The 19,277-nt window shown below is 32.2% G+C and overlaps 1 protein-coding gene across 1 annotated transcript; it reads right to left on the reverse strand.

The window, feature by feature from the left end:
• Nucleotides 1–6,624: 6,624 nt before the first annotated feature.
• On the reverse strand, nt 6,625–13,347 carry LOC108209452 (uncharacterized). The gene is made up of 5 exons (XM_017380362.2): nt 12,989–13,347; nt 10,783–12,303; nt 7,880–8,283; nt 7,729–7,789; nt 6,625–7,355 (listed from the first exon to the last, which is right to left on the reverse strand). The coding sequence occupies exons 2-5, from the start codon at nt 12,199–12,201 to the stop codon at nt 6,903–6,905; spliced, it is 2,337 nt and encodes a 778-aa protein (XP_017235851.1). The 5' UTR covers nt 12,202–12,303; nt 12,989–13,347; the 3' UTR covers nt 6,625–6,902.
• Between the last annotated feature and the right edge of the window lie 5,930 nt (nt 13,348–19,277).

Here is a 19,277-nt window from a genome sequence, read left to right on the forward strand (position 1 = left end):
AGATTTTAAAGATTTTTTTTATTCATGAGTTGTCTAGTGTATTTTAAGATATTTTAAATTTCACTAAAAATCATGAGTTTTTCAGGCATTGTGCTATATATTTCAAATGACTACATTGTCGTATTATCCGAAAATAATTGATAGAATTATAAAATTATGTTCGCTTAAATAGTGTGAAATTAGGTGAGAATCGAATAAAATTTATATGAGAGGTGGAATACATTTATATTTTTTATTTCTTTTTTTTTTTTGAAAACAAAGACTTCCATTCAGAAAAGAAAACTTACACAGGAATTGGCAAGTCTGCCAGAAAAACAGATCTTGCAACAGAGGGAATATCCCTATTCCATACAGCGCTAGCTCGACTTGATGAAGCTATCTTGGCTAAACAATGAGCAAGACCATTAGCGGATCGTGCTACATAATCAACACTCTTAAAACCTACACGAGGGGTCAATGTTTTGATTTTATCAACTAAACCATCAAAGTCGCTACATCCATAGTAGGACTTATTTAACAAACTTACGGCATTTGCACAATCAGATTCAATACTAAAGTTTGATATTTTCATATCAGCTGCCATGACTAGTCCCTCTTTTATTGCATAAAGTTCTGCAACCAACGGACTAAAAGCTCTATGAAAATACCTGGATTGTGCTTCAATAACTGACCCTTTTTCGTTTCTTAAAACTGTAGCAACACTGCATCCTATATGTCCCTTAGAGATAGAAGCATCAACATTAATCTTGAAACAATCATGCTGGGGAGGCCTCCATTTACTTTTAACAGAGTCGTTCTTCCCCGGTTTATGCGATGAATTCACTTTCTTATAATCATCAATGTACTTGTAACACCACTCCACCAAATCTCTAGAAAAATGAACTTTCTCACCATGAAGACTTTTATTTCTTACCTGCCACATATGCCAGGAAGCCGCAATAAACACCTCAAAATCGTCCAATGATGTAGCTTGTACTATCTTGGATAGAAAAGCACCAACATCTGGACATTGATAATCTTTAATAATTTTCCAAAAGTTATATGATCTCCACACCTCACTAATTTTCGGACATAACCATAATGCATGAAATATATCTTCACATTGAGCTCCACATCTAAAACAAGATGCATTTGAAATTACACCTCTGTAATGAAGCACCTGGTTCGTTGGCAGCCACTGGTGACTAAGCTTCCAAACAAAATGTTTCATTTTTTGGGGAACTCTCAATTTCCATATGCTATTCCACCAATTTTCTGCATTCTTCATCTCCGAGCTCTCTGCATATTCATAATTTCGGATAGCAACTTTGTAGCCACTCCTGACAGTATACTCCCCATTTTTAGAATAATGCCAAAGGATTTTATCCTCTGTTTCCCATCCCTCACTTATATTTTTTATTTCTTCTGATTCCATTCAAGCTATCTTTGTTCACTTCTTCTGAATGGAATAAGTTTTAGCATGAATACAATGTTCATTCCGCACTGGATAAAAAAGTGACTTATTTGTTAGGGTCATTTAAATAGAATGAGTATACCATTCCTAAGCATATTTACACGTTGGGTTTTTGATTATTTTCTTATGAGTTGGGTTAAATTCACAATTCTGATTTAATTGGCTTTGGTTACTGAAATTTGTCACCGCACCATCAGTTCATGTAAATTCCAATCTTTGTCAATTCTGTTCCAGGGTACAAGAAAAAAAGATGGAGACATGTTATAGTATATATGCCACGTAAATTTCAATCTTTGTCAATTCTGTTCTAGGGTACAAGAAAAAAAGATGGAGACCTGTTATAGTATATATGCCACGTGTATGCGAATGATTCCATTATTTAATTTAATTTTTTAACTTATATATGTACTAGTTGATAACCCGTGCTCACGGGTTTAAATAAAATTTTAAATTTTGTTATTTATTGAAAGGATAATGTCTTTTTTTTTAATTACATTGTAATATTTTTATTATATCTATTTAAATTATTATTTTTGAATGATATTTAAATTATTGCTATTTAATATAAGACTTTCTATATTTTAAAATTTGATCCTATTTTAAATTTATTTCATAACAATATGGGTCCATGTTTTATGGAATATGGAGTTCACAAAATAAGACTATAGGAGTCCACAATTATTTAAAAATAATCTACTCATTTCAATTTTAATTTTTTTAGTGTACAATATTTATAAACATCTGATAATTTGGAGGTTATGTTCTACAATTTAATCCTTGCAATCAAAGATGAAACAATTATTTTATAAATCACTAAACACTATATATGTTTTATAATATAATTCATAAGTTGAATAATGATCTTAATGATTGTTAATATTGAAAGATGTTAATGATTAATTGATAATTATATTTAAAACTACTTAAATATGGTAAATTATATATAAAATTTGAATAATTAAAGATATTATTTATGACTAAACTAAAAAATTATGACCGGTACTTACTACGGCTTAAATGCGGACTTTAACTGAACTCTAACAGTATGTTTTATTTTAGTAAAATTACTATGTTTGATAATTTTTAAATTGTGAAAATAATATTCAAGATCAACACATATAAGTTCGTGTATAGCGTCTTTAATCTTGAATAAAAATTCAAAATTTTAAGTCGCAATTAATTTATTTATCTAATAGGCAAACATTATATATAATTCTAGTTGGAGTTTGTGTAGATCTAACAGTGGTGTTGTAGTTATTTGATAAACTAATATTGTAGTTTGACAAAGTTAATTAACTTTCCAAAACTAATTTGATATCAAATTTTTTGACGTATCTCTTGTGTTTCGGTTTTCTTGTTATATGTTGTCATATGGACAATGACTTCATTCTCTTTAAGTTTTCTTTGTCAAGTCAGTGTTACCACCACCTTATTCGTCTTTTTCACAATCTTCAGAAGAACACTGAATGATAATAATTATTATTATTTTTCGATTCGTTTATTATATGTTGCAATATGGACAATGACTTCATTCGCTTTGAGTTTCCATTTGTCAAGTCAGTGTTACCACCGACTTATTCGTCTTTACCGCATTATCGCAATCTTCAGAAGAGTACTGAATGATAATCATTATCATTATTAAAAAATATATGACCAAGTTTTTTGGTACTTTAGTATTAGTATTGAATCTTGTTTATTTTAATTCTAAAATATGATAAAATTTTATAGATATGTTTCGTAAATTAAATTGTATGAGTTTTAAAAATTAAAACAAATAGTTTCGTTGACATTGTTATTCTATTGGTAGGATATTATTTTATTATAAAATCTATAATAGTATAATTATTATTACTACTGAATAAAAAAAATTATTTGATGATAACCAAATTAAAGTTATTTTATAAAATAAATTATTTGAGTTTTGAAATCTAGAATGAGTAGCTTTGTTGACTCTAATTTTGTTGGTGTGATAATCATTATATTACAAAAATTCTGATCATACATGGAAGTATTCTCATACTTATATGATAATAATAATTATTATTAAAAATTAAATGATAATAAGCAAAGTTTGGTACTTTGATATTAGTATTTTGATGATATTGATTCCGCTTATTGATAAAAACTATATAAATATGAACTTCTTACTCTGAAACATGATAAAAGATTTACAGAGTTGTTCCGTATATTAAATTATTTGAGTTTAAAAAAATTAAACAAATAATTTCGTTGGTAATATATTTTTATTAGTGAGATAATTGTTATAATACAAAATCTTGATAAATATAGAAGTTTTTTGATAATAGTAATAATTGTTAAATAAAAAATAATATGATGATAGTCAAATTTTGATATGAATTTTATAGAACTGTTTCATAAGTTAACTTGTTAGCGATTTAACTGTGCGGATTGGATAAATGTTATATTATAAAATCCTAAACACTACAGAAGTCTTTTTATAGTAGTATAATAATAATTATAAAATCTTAACCAAGATTGAAATTTTTAATAATAAAATCCAAATCAATATAGAAGTCTTTTCATAATTGTATAATAATAATTATAAAATCCTAACAATGTTTAATAATAACTATAAAATCCTAACAATATGAAAATCTTTTCATAATCCTATAATGATTATTGTTATTAAATAAAAAATTTATATAACGTTGTCCTAATCAATATTGAAGTCTTTAATACTAATAAAATTCTAATCAATACAGAAATCTTTCATTGTCCTAATGAATATTGAAATCTTTAATAATAAAATTTTATTCAATATAGAAGTCTTTTGATAATAGTATAATAATGATTAGAAAATCCTAATCAATATGAAAGTGACCAAATTTTGGTATTTTGGTACCGATGTTCCAAGGGCATTGATTACTATTGAACAAAAAAAGTTGGAAAAAGTGGTCCACCATTCTTAAGTCAGTGAGATCTTGGTATATATAATATAACTAGTTGAGAAGCCGCGGCGGCCTATAAAAAATATATTAATAATTAAATATTAATATTTGTAGAATATAATAATTTTGTGGCGGTCTATAAAAAGTATATTAAAAATTAAAAATTAATATTTTTAGGATAAAATAAATTTTATATTATAAAAATCTTGATGTAATACCAATACTAATATATAAAATCGTAAAATTGGAGTATAATTCATGGTGAAAAAATGAAAATAAATTTCTACGTGTAATTAACAATTTAAAGCATGACGAATCTTAATTTTATTTGTGTTTTTTTTTAAAAAGTAATCATGTTCTTACATCGTCACTTTCTTCCAATTTTTTTGGATTAATTGTGCACAAAAACATCTAACTTAAATCCGTGAGATAGCGGTCTATAACTACCCTCGTTTGTAACAACTTTTATTTTTTAATTCTGTATAAAGAGTCTTCACTTAAAAGTTGCTTGAACGGAGTAAACAGATAATGCATGAATAATATTTTCCGGTGTACAAATTAAATCATATAAAAGTTAACAACAACAAACATGTCCGATGAACAAAACAAATATTATAAAAGAATAACCAACAAACATACATCACTAATAGTTAATTTACTGATATCAATCATCAATATCATGTCAAGATTATATTCTTCTCCCGTTTTTGAATTTTGTCGACTTCCACATAGCGGTCTATAACTACCTTTGCTTATAACAACCTTAATTTTTTTTAATACCGTATAAACAGCCTCCACTTATCGTTAAAGAAGAACGACACCACCGAGGTTGAAATCGAGCAAGAGAACCAGAAAGGTAGGGTTGTGCTATTGAGAGAGAAAGTTGTGTTTAAATGATCCAAAACCCTACAACCTATAGGAGGTATTTATAGGTGCAGATAAATTTGTGTGCTACTACTTCCCATAATTAAATAATCCGAAACAAAATTAGATTAAACCTGTCAAGCTGCTATATTCTATAAATAATCTGAAACAAAATCATATTCTGAAACTTGCTTCTAATATATCCGAAACTAAAAAGGGTAATTTTAAATTTGATATTTTTCATCCAAATAGAAACAAAATCAAATTAAAACTTCCAAGCTACTATATTCCATAAATAATCTGAAACAAAATCAGATTCTGAAACTTGCTTTTAATATATCCAAAATTAAAAAAGGTAATTCTAATTTTTGATATTTTTCATCCAAAAATTCTAGAAAATTTGAAAAATAGAACGAAGCGATGTGAGAGGCGTCATCTACACGCCCCTCGCTTCTCCTTTATATAAGTATATTGATATTGATGATTGATTCTTTCGAAAATTTTTTCAATAAACTTTTTCCGTGAGATCTAATGTGCGAGGAATGATATGTTTTCTAGCTCCAAATATTTCTCAGTTAGTACTCCCTCCGTCCCATTGGATTGTTAACATCACTTTTTGGCACTCTTTTTAAGGCCTCAATAAAATATAGTTCCATGATGTTTTTTTTTTATAAAAAAAATTCTGAATAAAAGTTTGATGTCTAAACTTTTATTCAGAAAAAAAATAAATTTTAAAAATATTATATTGCTATATTTTATAAGAGCCTCAAAATGCGTGCAAACAGTGCGTTAACAATCCCACGGGACTGAGGGAGTATTTGATAACGAAAGGAATGTTTCCATCCCATGTGTTGGAAGGAATGAGATTTTAAATCTTTAACCTTAACGGTAGGAATACCCATTAACGGAATTTGGTAGGAATACCCATTCTACTCAGCTGGCCCAAGCAAACAAGTCGCATTTTCATTCAGCCCAAAACTCAGTCCCTCCCGTAAAGATGAGAGACTTGTGGCAAATAAAAGGGAATATAATTCATAGGACTTTCAATCTCCATGCTCGTAATGCGACCCTGATTTCTTTGCCGAAATGTTGTGTAGCTGTAGTTGAGCTTGAATCTGATTATGATAGGATCATGACACATACAATAAGCTGATTATGATCTGTTAGAATAAGATGTTTGAGCCCTTTTGGACTGCCTTGACTCATGTATGGTGCATGCTGGATTCAAAAAGGTCCATCTCTTTGGTGCTTATCATTTTATTGCCACCCCATATCTGCCTTCTCTGAAAAAACAATCTACAAAATATTTCTCAAACTCGAACAATAACTTTGTTAATATAGAATAAGACATCCCATTCCTTGAGGGATCAGCCTTGTGAATTGTTACTCATCTGACACTACACATGAACCGAAATTGATTATAACAAGTTTACAGCAGCAACAGCAAAGTTTCTCCATTCAACTATATCTCAAGTTGCGAAATTTCTTGTTCTGGCATGACCAATCTAACATAGCCATCTTATGATATACGAAACCTACATTATCAAGAAACCTGATCGTCTATATCAAACGGCCTTCTAGATTGTAAGCTAGAGCCTTTGTGTTTACGATTCAGCTATGTAAAGCTTATTTACCGGTTTCACTTGCCACCTTAAGTTCAGTAACAAATGACATACTTAGCCAACAAAATCATGGATCATATGTCCTCCAAAATGCTGCTGATACTGATCTTGTTGTTGCTGGCCACTCTCAGCACTTTGTCTGAGACCCAATGTGAGGGACACAGCTCCGAGTCCACTACCAATCTCAAGCTCGCTTCGTTGATATGGTAACAAGCTCATCAAGGATCCAGCATCCATGCCAGCTGGAATCTGACATTCATGTCTTGATCTCTTCTCCTGATTCCATACGTCTGCACTGGTCATCTCTCTGCTTCGAGAAGAATCAATTCCCTGAAGCTTGTTCATGGTTTGGGTATCATATCGGTTGGTAGATTCTGATGCTGTATTTCCATCAGGCTTGCCCATTTGTGAGCTTGATTCTGTGGAGCCTTTGGTTTCAAGTACGTGTATTTCCTCAACCATGGGTTTCCAGACACGCACTCGAGCATTAATGAACCAGTTTGAGACCTGAAAATGCAATCAACATACATCTTATCTGGTGTACCATTAAATGAATTTACCTATGCACTACAGGTCTTCCATATTTTATTTTTGTCAAGTCATGAGTGCAAGGCATCAAGACTCTAAGCAAAGCACTATCATATATGAAATTGTCAAATCCATCCGTCTCCAAGTATTTACTATATACCGTATCCAATATGGATATACTAGTTCACAGAGCAGAATCGGTAAAAGCGTATCAACAGCTATGCAGTTCAAACAACTAGCAGAAAATTATGCAACATAATTCAACAAATTTATAGTACTTTGTTTAACCCAAGTCTGGTAGTTATATAATTCAGGCGGAAAATGCTTATGCATGAGATTGATGCTTTTTTACCTGGTTTCGAGTCAAACCCGTTTGAGTAGCCAGCATATGTTTGTCAGTGTCGGTTGGATACCTATTAAGGTACATCAAATTCACATCAATCTATATTTTCTGTAATAAAAAAAAATTTATGTCAGTGCACGAGATCAAGAAAGAGGATTACGGGTGAAGGAAATGGTCAAACAGCCATGCTCTTAGAACAGCAACAGCACGCTCTGGTAGGCCTCTTTGGGGCCTCCAAACAGGTTGTTGGGGTTCAAAGAAAATCATACTGCTCCCACAAGATTTCTGTTTCTGATGTTCAATGAGTTTTAATCCTGAGGTACTGACATCACATTTCGTACTGCTAGTTGTACCACCAGTTGGCGATGACAAGTCCTCTCCCAGTGTTCTTCCAATGTGCCCGAGCTGTTCAGAAATCACTTGTTTTAGACATCGGAAGTGCCTTGTGACAGTTCTCAATGCCACAGAAATATATGGTGCAGCAGCACTAAGACCTGCCACGGATTCAAAAGACGTGACTACCATCTGCATTTGCTGATGATATTGTCTGTACCTTCTGCAAAGCTATTAACAGCAAAAAGAAGGAAGATCACTGAGAAATTCAATAATAAACTACATCGATTCTAGAAATAAGCAAGTCAAATGATCTAAGATGGTAGTAACAAGTCATGTAGCAGAAAGGATAAAACAGTGCTCATATTAATAATGGTTCCAATTCACTAAAGGACACATTTACAACACAATAAAGTATTAAACAGTTAAGTGTTAAACTAAGCTTTACAGGATCAGTTTTCAGGTTAAAGGTGTTAACATTTCTGTCAGGGCACGGTGCCATATCACAAAGAGTCCACAGAAAATTTGGATATAGTGTACAGTGCTCATAGTTTAAATTACGGAATTAATCAGTTCACTGTGACTCTGAATTACAATGATTAAGATAACAAGCTGCAGGGAATTTGAGATACTGTAAAGTTACCAGCAACTTATAATTCAATTGGTTTATTTCCTGCAACCTAAAATTACTCATCTTTTTGCATAATGACATCCTGGAATTGGCTTTCTTTAAAAGTGATGGACAATAAAGAGCTAACTACTGTTAAAAATAACAGTACCTTTATGGCATTTAAAGAAGAAATGATTAACCCTTCATCACTTAAAACACCGATTGACAGCTTGAGATGAACAATAACTTAGCATGTGATTGTCAAATCATATAGACTGATAACCAAAAGATGAGGATGCCTACAGTTTCAGGTTTCAAGCTTCTTTAGAAAAACTGTAACTAAAGTCCAACCTTTTTACTTTCTTATATTCCTTTCAGATCAGTGGACCTATCATTATGGAATACTGTATATAAGCCTAACTATTCGTCTTAAAAGTGTGAATTCTTACAACGCAACTTCAGAAAATCTACTTGAAATATCTACAACATGACATAGTCAGGAGGTGAAAGTAAACTATTGCTCTCAAACACAATTGCAGTTGAAATGAAAGTAGCGGCCTGGAAATTTCCAGACTTGTTAACCCCAAAACTTGAAAATGTACAAATTAACGTGCTTTTATATATAGGTTACTAAAAATATGATACATTAGGTGAACTGAACTCCATTTGATGAGGAGGATTAGCAGAATATTATAAAACTAGGAAAGTTCAATTTTTGTAAAGGAATACGGTAACTGTAATTCCAAACCTTAAACTCTAAGTGTACCATTATCTTCAAAATTGGAAAAATTAACATACTTTTATATATAGGTTAATTAGATATGTAATTCTTTAGGTGAACTGAACTCCAGTTGATGGATAAGCAGAAAATTATAAAACTAGGCAAGTTAAATTTCAGAATCTGCAGTACCCACTTCCCCTCGCCCGGCCCTCTCCCTCCATCAACTGTAGTTAGTCCTAGTCCATAGGGTACAATGTAGTAAAACCAGGCTTAACCATTAACTAAATAATAGTTTCAAATCTAAAGCCACAAGGAAATTGCATGTAACAATTAAGCAGAAAATGTTCTAATGAAAGCAACATTACTCAAAAAGTTCTGGGAAAAAGCAAAGAGCTTATACTAGGCAAAGGTCTTATAAGTCCATCTTTAGCATATACTCCATGTATAACTTAGAGGACTCTACGACAGCATAATCTCAATCTCAATCCCTTGCTCTAACCACTAAAATTACATTGTCTTTTAGCTTTATAGTTATCTTTAGATGCTGGATTCATTGTACCCTTGAGCATGTATGTATATTCACTAAATATTTAAATTTTAATAAGTTTTACTTCATCAAAAACATTATATTTTATACCAGTATACGCTTGCCACTATGAAAGCATTTTGCAACCGAAAGATGCAATTCTGCCCGGCCCTTGTGATAAAATTATCTCAGGAATCAAGGAGTTAAATGAATAACAGGAGTGGCCGATCGGTGGCAAAACTGCTCCTATGTCTAGAATTTGGTTCCCATCAACCCCCTCCCCATACAGCAAACAAGAATTTCAATTGTCAATTACCAATAAAAAAGAAAAATGATCTTATTACGTACTACCTATCAATGAAGGACATTAAGCTCTCCTACCTGCCCTACGAAGACATGTCATCTGTACACTATATATAAGCAGAAAACTACTTTCATACATGTAAAGTATAATAGCTCGCAAGAATCCTTAGTGTGAAACAAGCATAAGCAGGTAGTTGAACAACAATATTTTAGACATGCATAATTATTATGATGAAAGTCTGCATGCTATTTCTGCAAATTCTATATATTAATGCTCAAAGCATATGCAACTCTTAATAATTGATCTGACTGTGATAAAGAAACAACGTTTCTCTTGTGTCTGCACCCTATTATTGAGATGTACAAAATATTCCTGTTAACTAGAAGTGATGGTATATATGTTGAGATTATGCACAAAATGTACATGGAACTACACCTTGCAAAATTATCCCTTTCTCCCAAGTTAATTCAATAATGTAGTGATATTTCTATTTTATACATATAATCACATACACAAAAAAAAAACCCATTAAAGCATAATAAATTTGGAGGTGCATGTTTGAAACCAACCTCCTCCTGCATGCACAATAGCTTCGTCTTCTTTTGATGATATTCTGGATGGTAACTTTCGTTAGCATTACTTGGGACTCCAGCTTCCCCACCGATTCGATTTGAACTATAGAACGTTGAGGACGAGGCACCTGAGTTGCCACCTTTTGACCCAACCATGCTGTCATGAGCAACATTAAAGGCAAAATCAACAGCAGAAACCACAACTTCATCAGAATTCTTACCGGAGTACACCTCATGTGTCTCAATTTGTTTTGAGCCACTTACACGACACAGCTCATCCATTAACTGTAATGTTGGGTTCAAATATCTTGAATTCTTTAGTATAGTCGCGTAACCGGTGAAAGGACCAAGAGGACCAGCAGCATCTCGATGAGGGATAGCGGTAATTCCAGGGTTTTGCCTATTAATCCCAAAAACTTTATTTCCAACCGATGGTCTAGAACTTGAACATATATAATCAGACTTGAAAGGTTTTGAATCAATGGGGCGATCACTTAATCCATTTCTCTCCCCAAACTGACCTTCACGTCTGTTATTAGTCTGTGAAACCGATGAAAGTGATAGAGATAATCCCTGAGTATTAGAACCTTCACCACCTGTCAGAGCTCTAATACTTTTATTAGCAAGATCTTCTCCATTTTGATTTCGAAACACCTCCATTGGCCTATTTACCCAAAGATCCCCATCACACGAACGCCCTTGATTTACTTGATATTCATTATAACTCGGAAGAAGAAGAAGCTCATTCGAGTCCTTACCACCATATCGAACCATATCTTGCCCTTGGGGTCCAGCACCAGCAGAAGTAACAACTTCTTGAAGGGTATTTTGGTAATTATACGGAGCCGGACTAGCTACTAACGATGACTGTAACACAACATCATGGTTATAACCATAGCTACTAGGCTGCTTCCAATAAAACGAAGGCGATGAAATGTTGTTCACCTTCAACGAACCGCGACCTTCCCCGGTGAACAATGGACTTGAACTGCTTTCACTAATGCTCGTTGGATTATTATTGCTACGGTTATAATTATTGAAATTCCAATCACCGCTTTGATGTGAACCAAGGCTTTTCCAATTGCTACAATTTTGTGGGTCACCTTGTTTGGCAGCTGAGAGGTTGAGGTTCGATGAAATCGGGTGCGACAAATTAGCAACAGCAACATTATCAGCCGACACTAGAGACTCATTCCTAGACACATAATTCACCATATCCAATGAATTAATACAAGTCGGGTCATAAGACATAGCTCCATACTTGATATTCCGAATGAGATCCGGGTGAACCGATAATTGATCTAAGCTACTAGCATAATGTTCTTCTAAATTCTCCGAATTCTGAACCCTTAACTTATTCCTCCGGCTTTGTTGAGCAATATGCGAATCTCCCAAGGAAAAATTATTCATCTCCATCGAAACCAAAAAAAAAAAACAAAAAATACTAGCCTATATCCTTAGATCACAATTCACAACAGAATCTGTAAAGTGATGAGATGAATTAAACAAGAGATCCACCTGCATGAGAAATCAAATCAAATCAAGATATAAAGAAGGGGTTAGTTCCAATAAATACATTCTTTTTTTTTTTTATTAATATTTAAGCAAGTACTAGTTGTACAAGAAATGTTGTGGAAAAGCTGGTGCGATATTTAATATAAGCTGATCAAGTAGGGAAAGTTAAACAGGAAAAATCTTGGAAAACACACAGAGGAGTGTAGGGAGAAACAGTGGAAATTATTAATGGTTACTGAGAGTAGGAATAGGAGACAGATGGGAGAAACAAAAGAGAGTTGGGATGAAACCCAAAGCGTGAAGAAACCAAAAGGTGCCTATCATCCTGTGTGTTATAACTCACACTTTCTAAAATTCTGTGTGATATTGATTTATTGGGTTTCCAAAACGAAAAACCCTAATCTCAGACTTTTGTAATCCTGCTCACACCTTAGATCCATCCAAGTAAGCACGTAGAGAGGGAGGAGGCCAGAGAGAGCGGGAGAGAGAGAGAGAGAGAGAGAGAGAGAGAGAGAAGGGGGGGGAGAGAGAGAGAGAGAGAGACTGAGCAGTGATAAAGTAGGTGAAATAATGGGATGAAATATATATATGGACGGTAAGATTGAGAGTAAAAACCAAAGATAAGCAGAAGAAGACATGTATATATATATAGATGATGATATACATGCATATATATATATAAAATTACCTGTGTGGATAGAATCAAGAGGAAGAACTGATAAGAGAGGGGATGGATCCATGTCCTTAACTGTCCTTGGGTTTTGACTAGGAGAAGACTTGCATGGTGATGATTTCTCCGACGGGATATTCCGGCGAGATGAGTATATATTTTATGTGGAATGAGAGAGATGAAAGTGAGCTTAGGTAAGCTAAGGAGAGGTAGCTGGAGGAGGAGGAGGAGAAGAGAGAGGACAATGATTGCTCAGTGGAAATAATTGCTCTGCTACCACTTTTTGACGTCTAAACCACCCCCCATTATATATACCTATAGCTTACAACTTGTTTCTACATTTTTCTTCTTAATCTTTTTTATTATCGCCGATGCATGTGGCTTCAAACATATTTCATGCATATTATATTATTATCAAAATAATACATATTTCATGCATTTATGAGCAATGTATTTTGTTTTCACAAAAATAACATCGTTTTCTTTACCAGAGATCAAGTTAGTTTTCAAATTAAAAATAAGTTAAAATACAATAAATTTCAATATTTTGATATAAAATAATAAGGGCTTGTCTAGTGTGTGCCCATGGACATATGCTAATTAAGCACCAAAATCTATAATTTTGGTGGATTTTGATTGGTGTGGTTGGTGAATTTGCAGGGGGTCCACTATTTCATGAGCCAATCAAAATTCACCGAACTTGTAAAATTTGGTGCTTATTGTATGCCCTAGAAAAACCGAAATAATAATTATGCTAGGAATCAAGGGCGAATATTTGCACAAAACAGTGGAGACAAAGGATGGAAGAGTGGAGTATATTGTTTGTGGCATATAAGGAGGGAAGTGAAGGACATAGGACGCTCCTTTGATGCCTTCCGAGTTTTCCTACGCAAACTATACAGCTTTATGCATTTATATTTTTCGTTTTATTACTTTCTTTTTTTTATTTTCCTCCTCTGTCCTTTACCCTGTAAAAACTGTCATGTCCATCCTTGCATATTCCTGTCACAAAAAAAATTAAAAAAAATCTGCATATCAATGCTGAAAGTGGGGAAAACTGGAGTGCCTAACAGATTTATATATTTATTTTTAAATAAAGTATACTTAATTCATGTATTTATTTTTAAAAAATTCTGAAAAAAAGTTTGACTTTTAAATTTTTATTCCAAATTTATTGTTAAGAATACGTTATAAAACTATATTTTATGAGAATTTTAAAATACGTGCAAACAGTGCATGATTATAGTAGTGCTATACTTTAATAGAGTTTGGTATAATAACTGATTATATTTTATGGGTACATTATATATTATTTGAAAACAGTAGAAGATGGTTTGAATTTTATTAAAGATTTTTAGAATTTTAATAGATAATCAATATCATAAGATTACCTAAATTCTTGATTAAAAGATGCTTGTTGTATTGAAGAGTCTCTTACACGGGCCGTTTGGATGAGTTTAAGATAAGTGATTCGTACTTATAGTAAAAAAAAGTAGAGTAAAAGTATTTAAAAGTAAGACTTATAAGTAATTAAAATGTTTGGGAAATAAATAGAAAATGTGAAGAAAAAAAGCTAACAATCCTAATTTTTTATAAGTGCTTCTCGACTTATTACACAAACAACGCTTTGACTTTGGGCATACATTTTTAAATATTTTGACCGAATAGTTATAAATATTTATTTTTTTAAATTTGCTTTTTTTGAATAAAAATATATAATCAAAATTTTAACTCACGTAAAAATTCAATAAAAAATAATAAATTTTACTATCCGATCAACTCACCCAAAAATGTGTATCAAAAGTCAAATAATAAAAAATAGAGGGAGCAAAAAATTTAGTATTGTGAATGAGATAGGCGTTCATAAAGGAAAATCTCTCATTTTTAACAAAGCTAATATAAACGCAGTGGATTCAAATTTTCATGTTTTAGTGTGTTTAAATATTATCTTTTATGTGTATATATGTTCTTTGTTAGTTAGATATACAAAGGGGTCGTTTGGGTGAGCTTAAAATAAGTACTTTTTGCTTAAAATAAAAAAGTGAATTAGAAGTCAGAAGCAAGTTAAGACTTATAAGTGATTAAACTGTTTGGGAAATAAGTAGAAGTCCTGAAACAAAAGCTAGCATTCTTAACTTCTTTTAAGTGCTTCTCGACTTTTTACACAAACGGTACAAATAAGTGTTTCTAACTTATAAGCCCAGAAGCTGGGCTTATAAACGTTTCCCAAACACCACCAAAGTATTAGTATATTATAAATTGTGTTCGCATAGTTGATGGCTTTTGATAGTGTATGACGATTTTGTCTATTATTTTTAAACCATTATGTCATGTTAGATGAGTTTGTTTTATTTGAAGTCTTTGTGCTTGATTTCTTTCTCTCTTTTTTTCCTCCTTTGTTTAATTACTCTTATTTTCTTTATATTTTTATCTGGATTTTTTTTCGATCATTAAAATTTTATTAGCTAAATTTTTAGGACCATTTTTGCATGACCTTTAGTAATTAGTCGATAGATTTTTGATGAAAGTTCTCATTTTCTTTTTAGACACTCGAATTTTGCTTTTCTTTTTTCCATACTAATGTACTACTCCATAAAATTAGTTTTTTTTTAGTGAAGTTCATGTTGGATAATACTCCTTTCGTCTTCATGGATAGTATATATTAGGACATAAGTAGTACGCATTTTAATACTTTTGTAAAATATAGTTTTGCAATTTATTTCTACGATTTTTTTTTTTGATATAAAATTTGGATGTTAAATTTTTATTTAAAAAACAAATCTTAGAAAAATTATGAAAATATATTTTATAAAAATATTGATATATATGTCAAGTAGCTAAAAATTAAATGTGACAGAGAAAGTAAGTTTTTAAATTTAGAAACTAAAATTCTTGCCTAAACACTCGTTATATAGAAGGAAAACAAGTGGGACAGGGGCCAGAGTCTAATTAGCATATATGCATTTGGTTTTTGTTGACGAAAAGACATGATCATGTCTACCCTTCAAAGTTCACAAAAGCACAATTGGTACAAACTAGGCCGGGCAATTTGACACGTGACACGCTAACACAAAATGAAACGATACGAAAAAAATGGATATGGGTTTTGATTTTCGATACACGAAGCACGAAAGTACACGAACACGAAATTACACGATAGATTTCGTGTCGGATATGGGTTTTCATTTGGGGTACACGAAATACACGAAAGTACATGAAATATTTGTAGATAATATTTATTATATATATGTTACTCCCTCCGTCCCCTCCAATTCTTATCATTTAGAATGGAGTGTTCGGCACGCATTTTAAGGCTCATATAAAGTATAGTTACATAACTTATTTTTAAAATTTTCTTTTTCTGAACAAAAATCTAATGTTTAAATTTTTATTCAGAAAAAAAAATTATAAAAATAAGTTATAGAACTATATTTTATATGAGTCTTAAAATGCGTGCCGAGCACCCCATTTCAAACGATAAGAATTGGAGGGGAAGGAGGTAGTATGATATATTAAATATATAATTGAGTAAAAGGTATATATTTATATGTATGTGTGGATATATATTGTAAATACATTAACAAAGTTATAGAGAATCGTATACATATATAAATATATCATTCACATTTAATAAATTTATAAAGAAAAATATATATTAAATCCATTTTTTGATTAAAAATATATTAATATTTTTATATATAATATACACGAAAAGTACACGAAATATACACGAAACGATTCGGATCGGATACGGGTTTCAAATTAGGTACACGAAATTAATAACGGGCGGATACGGGTTTCACCCTCGAGTACATGAAATACAAAAATACACGAAACGAAACGATTGCCAGCCTTAGTACAAACTCAAAGCCATAGCTGTGTTGATTTAAATCGATATAGGATAATTGCATCACCGTTTCTTTTCTCAGGATATACTTACCTAAACCAAAAAGCAGGGCTTTGGCAAAACCTAGCGCAGGAAATAAGCTTTTCTAAATGTAAAACGAAGCTACAATTTATATATCGATTTCCTATCCCTCCGAAGAAAAATAAAAAAATCTGGTTGGACGATTTTTATTATATTGTTCGGTTCTGGTATCATCCAAGGAGTAAAAGCAATTTCTTTGGAATTGAAGCAGTGCCCGGAGAAGAAGGGAGCTGTAAGCTTTTGCATATCTTTTGCTTCCAGACAGCTAGATTGCTCAATCAATACATATAACACATATATCTATGCATGAACTAGTAGCTAGAAGAGCCATATCTAGTGTACGGAACTGGAAAAGCAAAGCCAAAGAATATATCCTTGCTCCCTGTTTTTTTCCTTTATGCTCTCTCTCTCTCAATCTCTCTCCCTCTCTCTCTCTCTCTCACTCTCAGTTTAATTGTATCTAGGGCAACATATGTGAATACTGAGCACCGTTGGATGGTGGAATCGATAATGAGTAGACTTTAGATGGGAAGCAGAGAAAGAGCGAGACAAATGGTAATGTCTTTTGTACTGTCTACGGGCGAGGCTCAGGATAATTAAGGTGATGGTAGATAGATATATATTCTCACAGTAATGTTATCAATGTGAACCATCAGTCGTTGATCACAGAGCTACTACAGTGCCACACATTTTTCATGGGTAAAGCTGTACTGTGTAATGTACTATGTGCAACAAGTGCATGGATTTACTACAAGTGAGATTACTGTCGTTTCAAGGGGCTAGAGGGAGGGGGTTACTCATTTTATGGAAGAGAGGTGAGATTTAATGCAATGTCTTTCTTCTTTTAAGTTTGTGTAGGGTTTTCATTTTGTTGGTCATGGCCTACTTGCTCCCACCGTTCTTGGTAGATAAATATATCTCAGAGTAATTATGACCTGTAATTTTTTAATTTTATTCCAGACATAGATTGAGATCTTTGTGTGTGGTCGTTTGTAATCTAAATTTTATAATTTTTGTATTTTTGTAGTCTCAATTCATTTTTTATATCAAAAATTGCGATTAGTGTTACCTATATATATTTATAATTATGTTAGGATTAGTGATAATGATAGTAGAAATATATGTATTTATAGTATGAAGGTCAGAACCGCCTCATTCCTCATGATCAATCCGTCCCAGTAAGGCAGTAAGTGATAAAATACAACTATGGTATTCCATCTTAAGTTTGGTGTTTAAAATCATAAAATCTTTTCTTTCAAGAAAAAGAGTAAAATCTTTTAAATAATTAATTTCAGGATTGATCTCGAATCATAAGTCATCATCATTACGACCTGAATCCTGATAACTGATCACTTAATTAATTTGAGTTCGAATGAAAGGCCTCAAATATATGCATAGTATCTAGATATTGCTCACCTGATATTCATGCATTTAATTATAAATGATGTAATTACGATTTTATAAATGATGTATTTGTAACAATATAATAATAATATTTAAGGTCATTTCAAGAGAATTTGCTCCACAAAAAGGATCAAACAGTAGTGGATAAATAATTTTTGGGTAGCTAGCTGTTGTATTCTTCCATAAATGAATTCTCACTCTCTCAGATTGTTGGCCCCATGCGTGTGAGAAATATCATATCATATAAATCCCAGGTGACCCCATAAAATACGGGAGGTGAAGCTGATACTCCCTCTGTCCCCCTCATTTGTTTACAGTTTTTTCACACTGCTCGACACGCATTTTAATGCGCATATAAAACATAGTTTTATAGCTTATTTTTAAATTTTTTCTTTTTTGTATAAAAATTTAAACATCAAATTTTTATACAGAAGAAAAAAAAGTTCAAAATAATTTACCAAACTACGTTTTACGAGAGCATTAGAATGCGTGCCGAGCCCCCGTCCCCCAATGTAAACAAATGAGGGGGACGGAGGGAGTAGTATATTTTGGTTAAGTGAAAGAAACACATCGATAATGAGTTTATGCGTAACATCCACAGAAACAGACAATAAACTCTCTCTTCCCTATACTCCTTCTAATATATAAATATATAAATAATACTCCTGTGAATTTCTGAGAAGTGCATGGACAGAAAACTAAACAGAAAATGTGGGTGTCTGATATGATCCATCAAATCAACTGATTTTCAATCAACTCCTCGCTTTCTTTCGTTCATGCAGAGCTGAAACTGCAGTAATATCAAATTTATTGACTGCATGAATCAAATCTGAGAAAAGATTACTCCATGTTTGTAGGCTGTAGCTAGCAACAAGTTAAGGAGTTCCATCCTTTGCATATTCAAACAAAATGTATCCTGCAGTTAACATCCAGGACCATGCAAAGATGTATGAGTGCGTATATATATAGTCGATC

The sequence above is a fragment of the Daucus carota genome, chromosome 2 (assembly GCF_001625215.2).
Source record: "Daucus carota subsp. sativus chromosome 2, DH1 v3.0, whole genome shotgun sequence".
Classification (NCBI taxonomy): Eukaryota; Viridiplantae; Streptophyta; class Magnoliopsida; order Apiales; family Apiaceae; genus Daucus; species Daucus carota.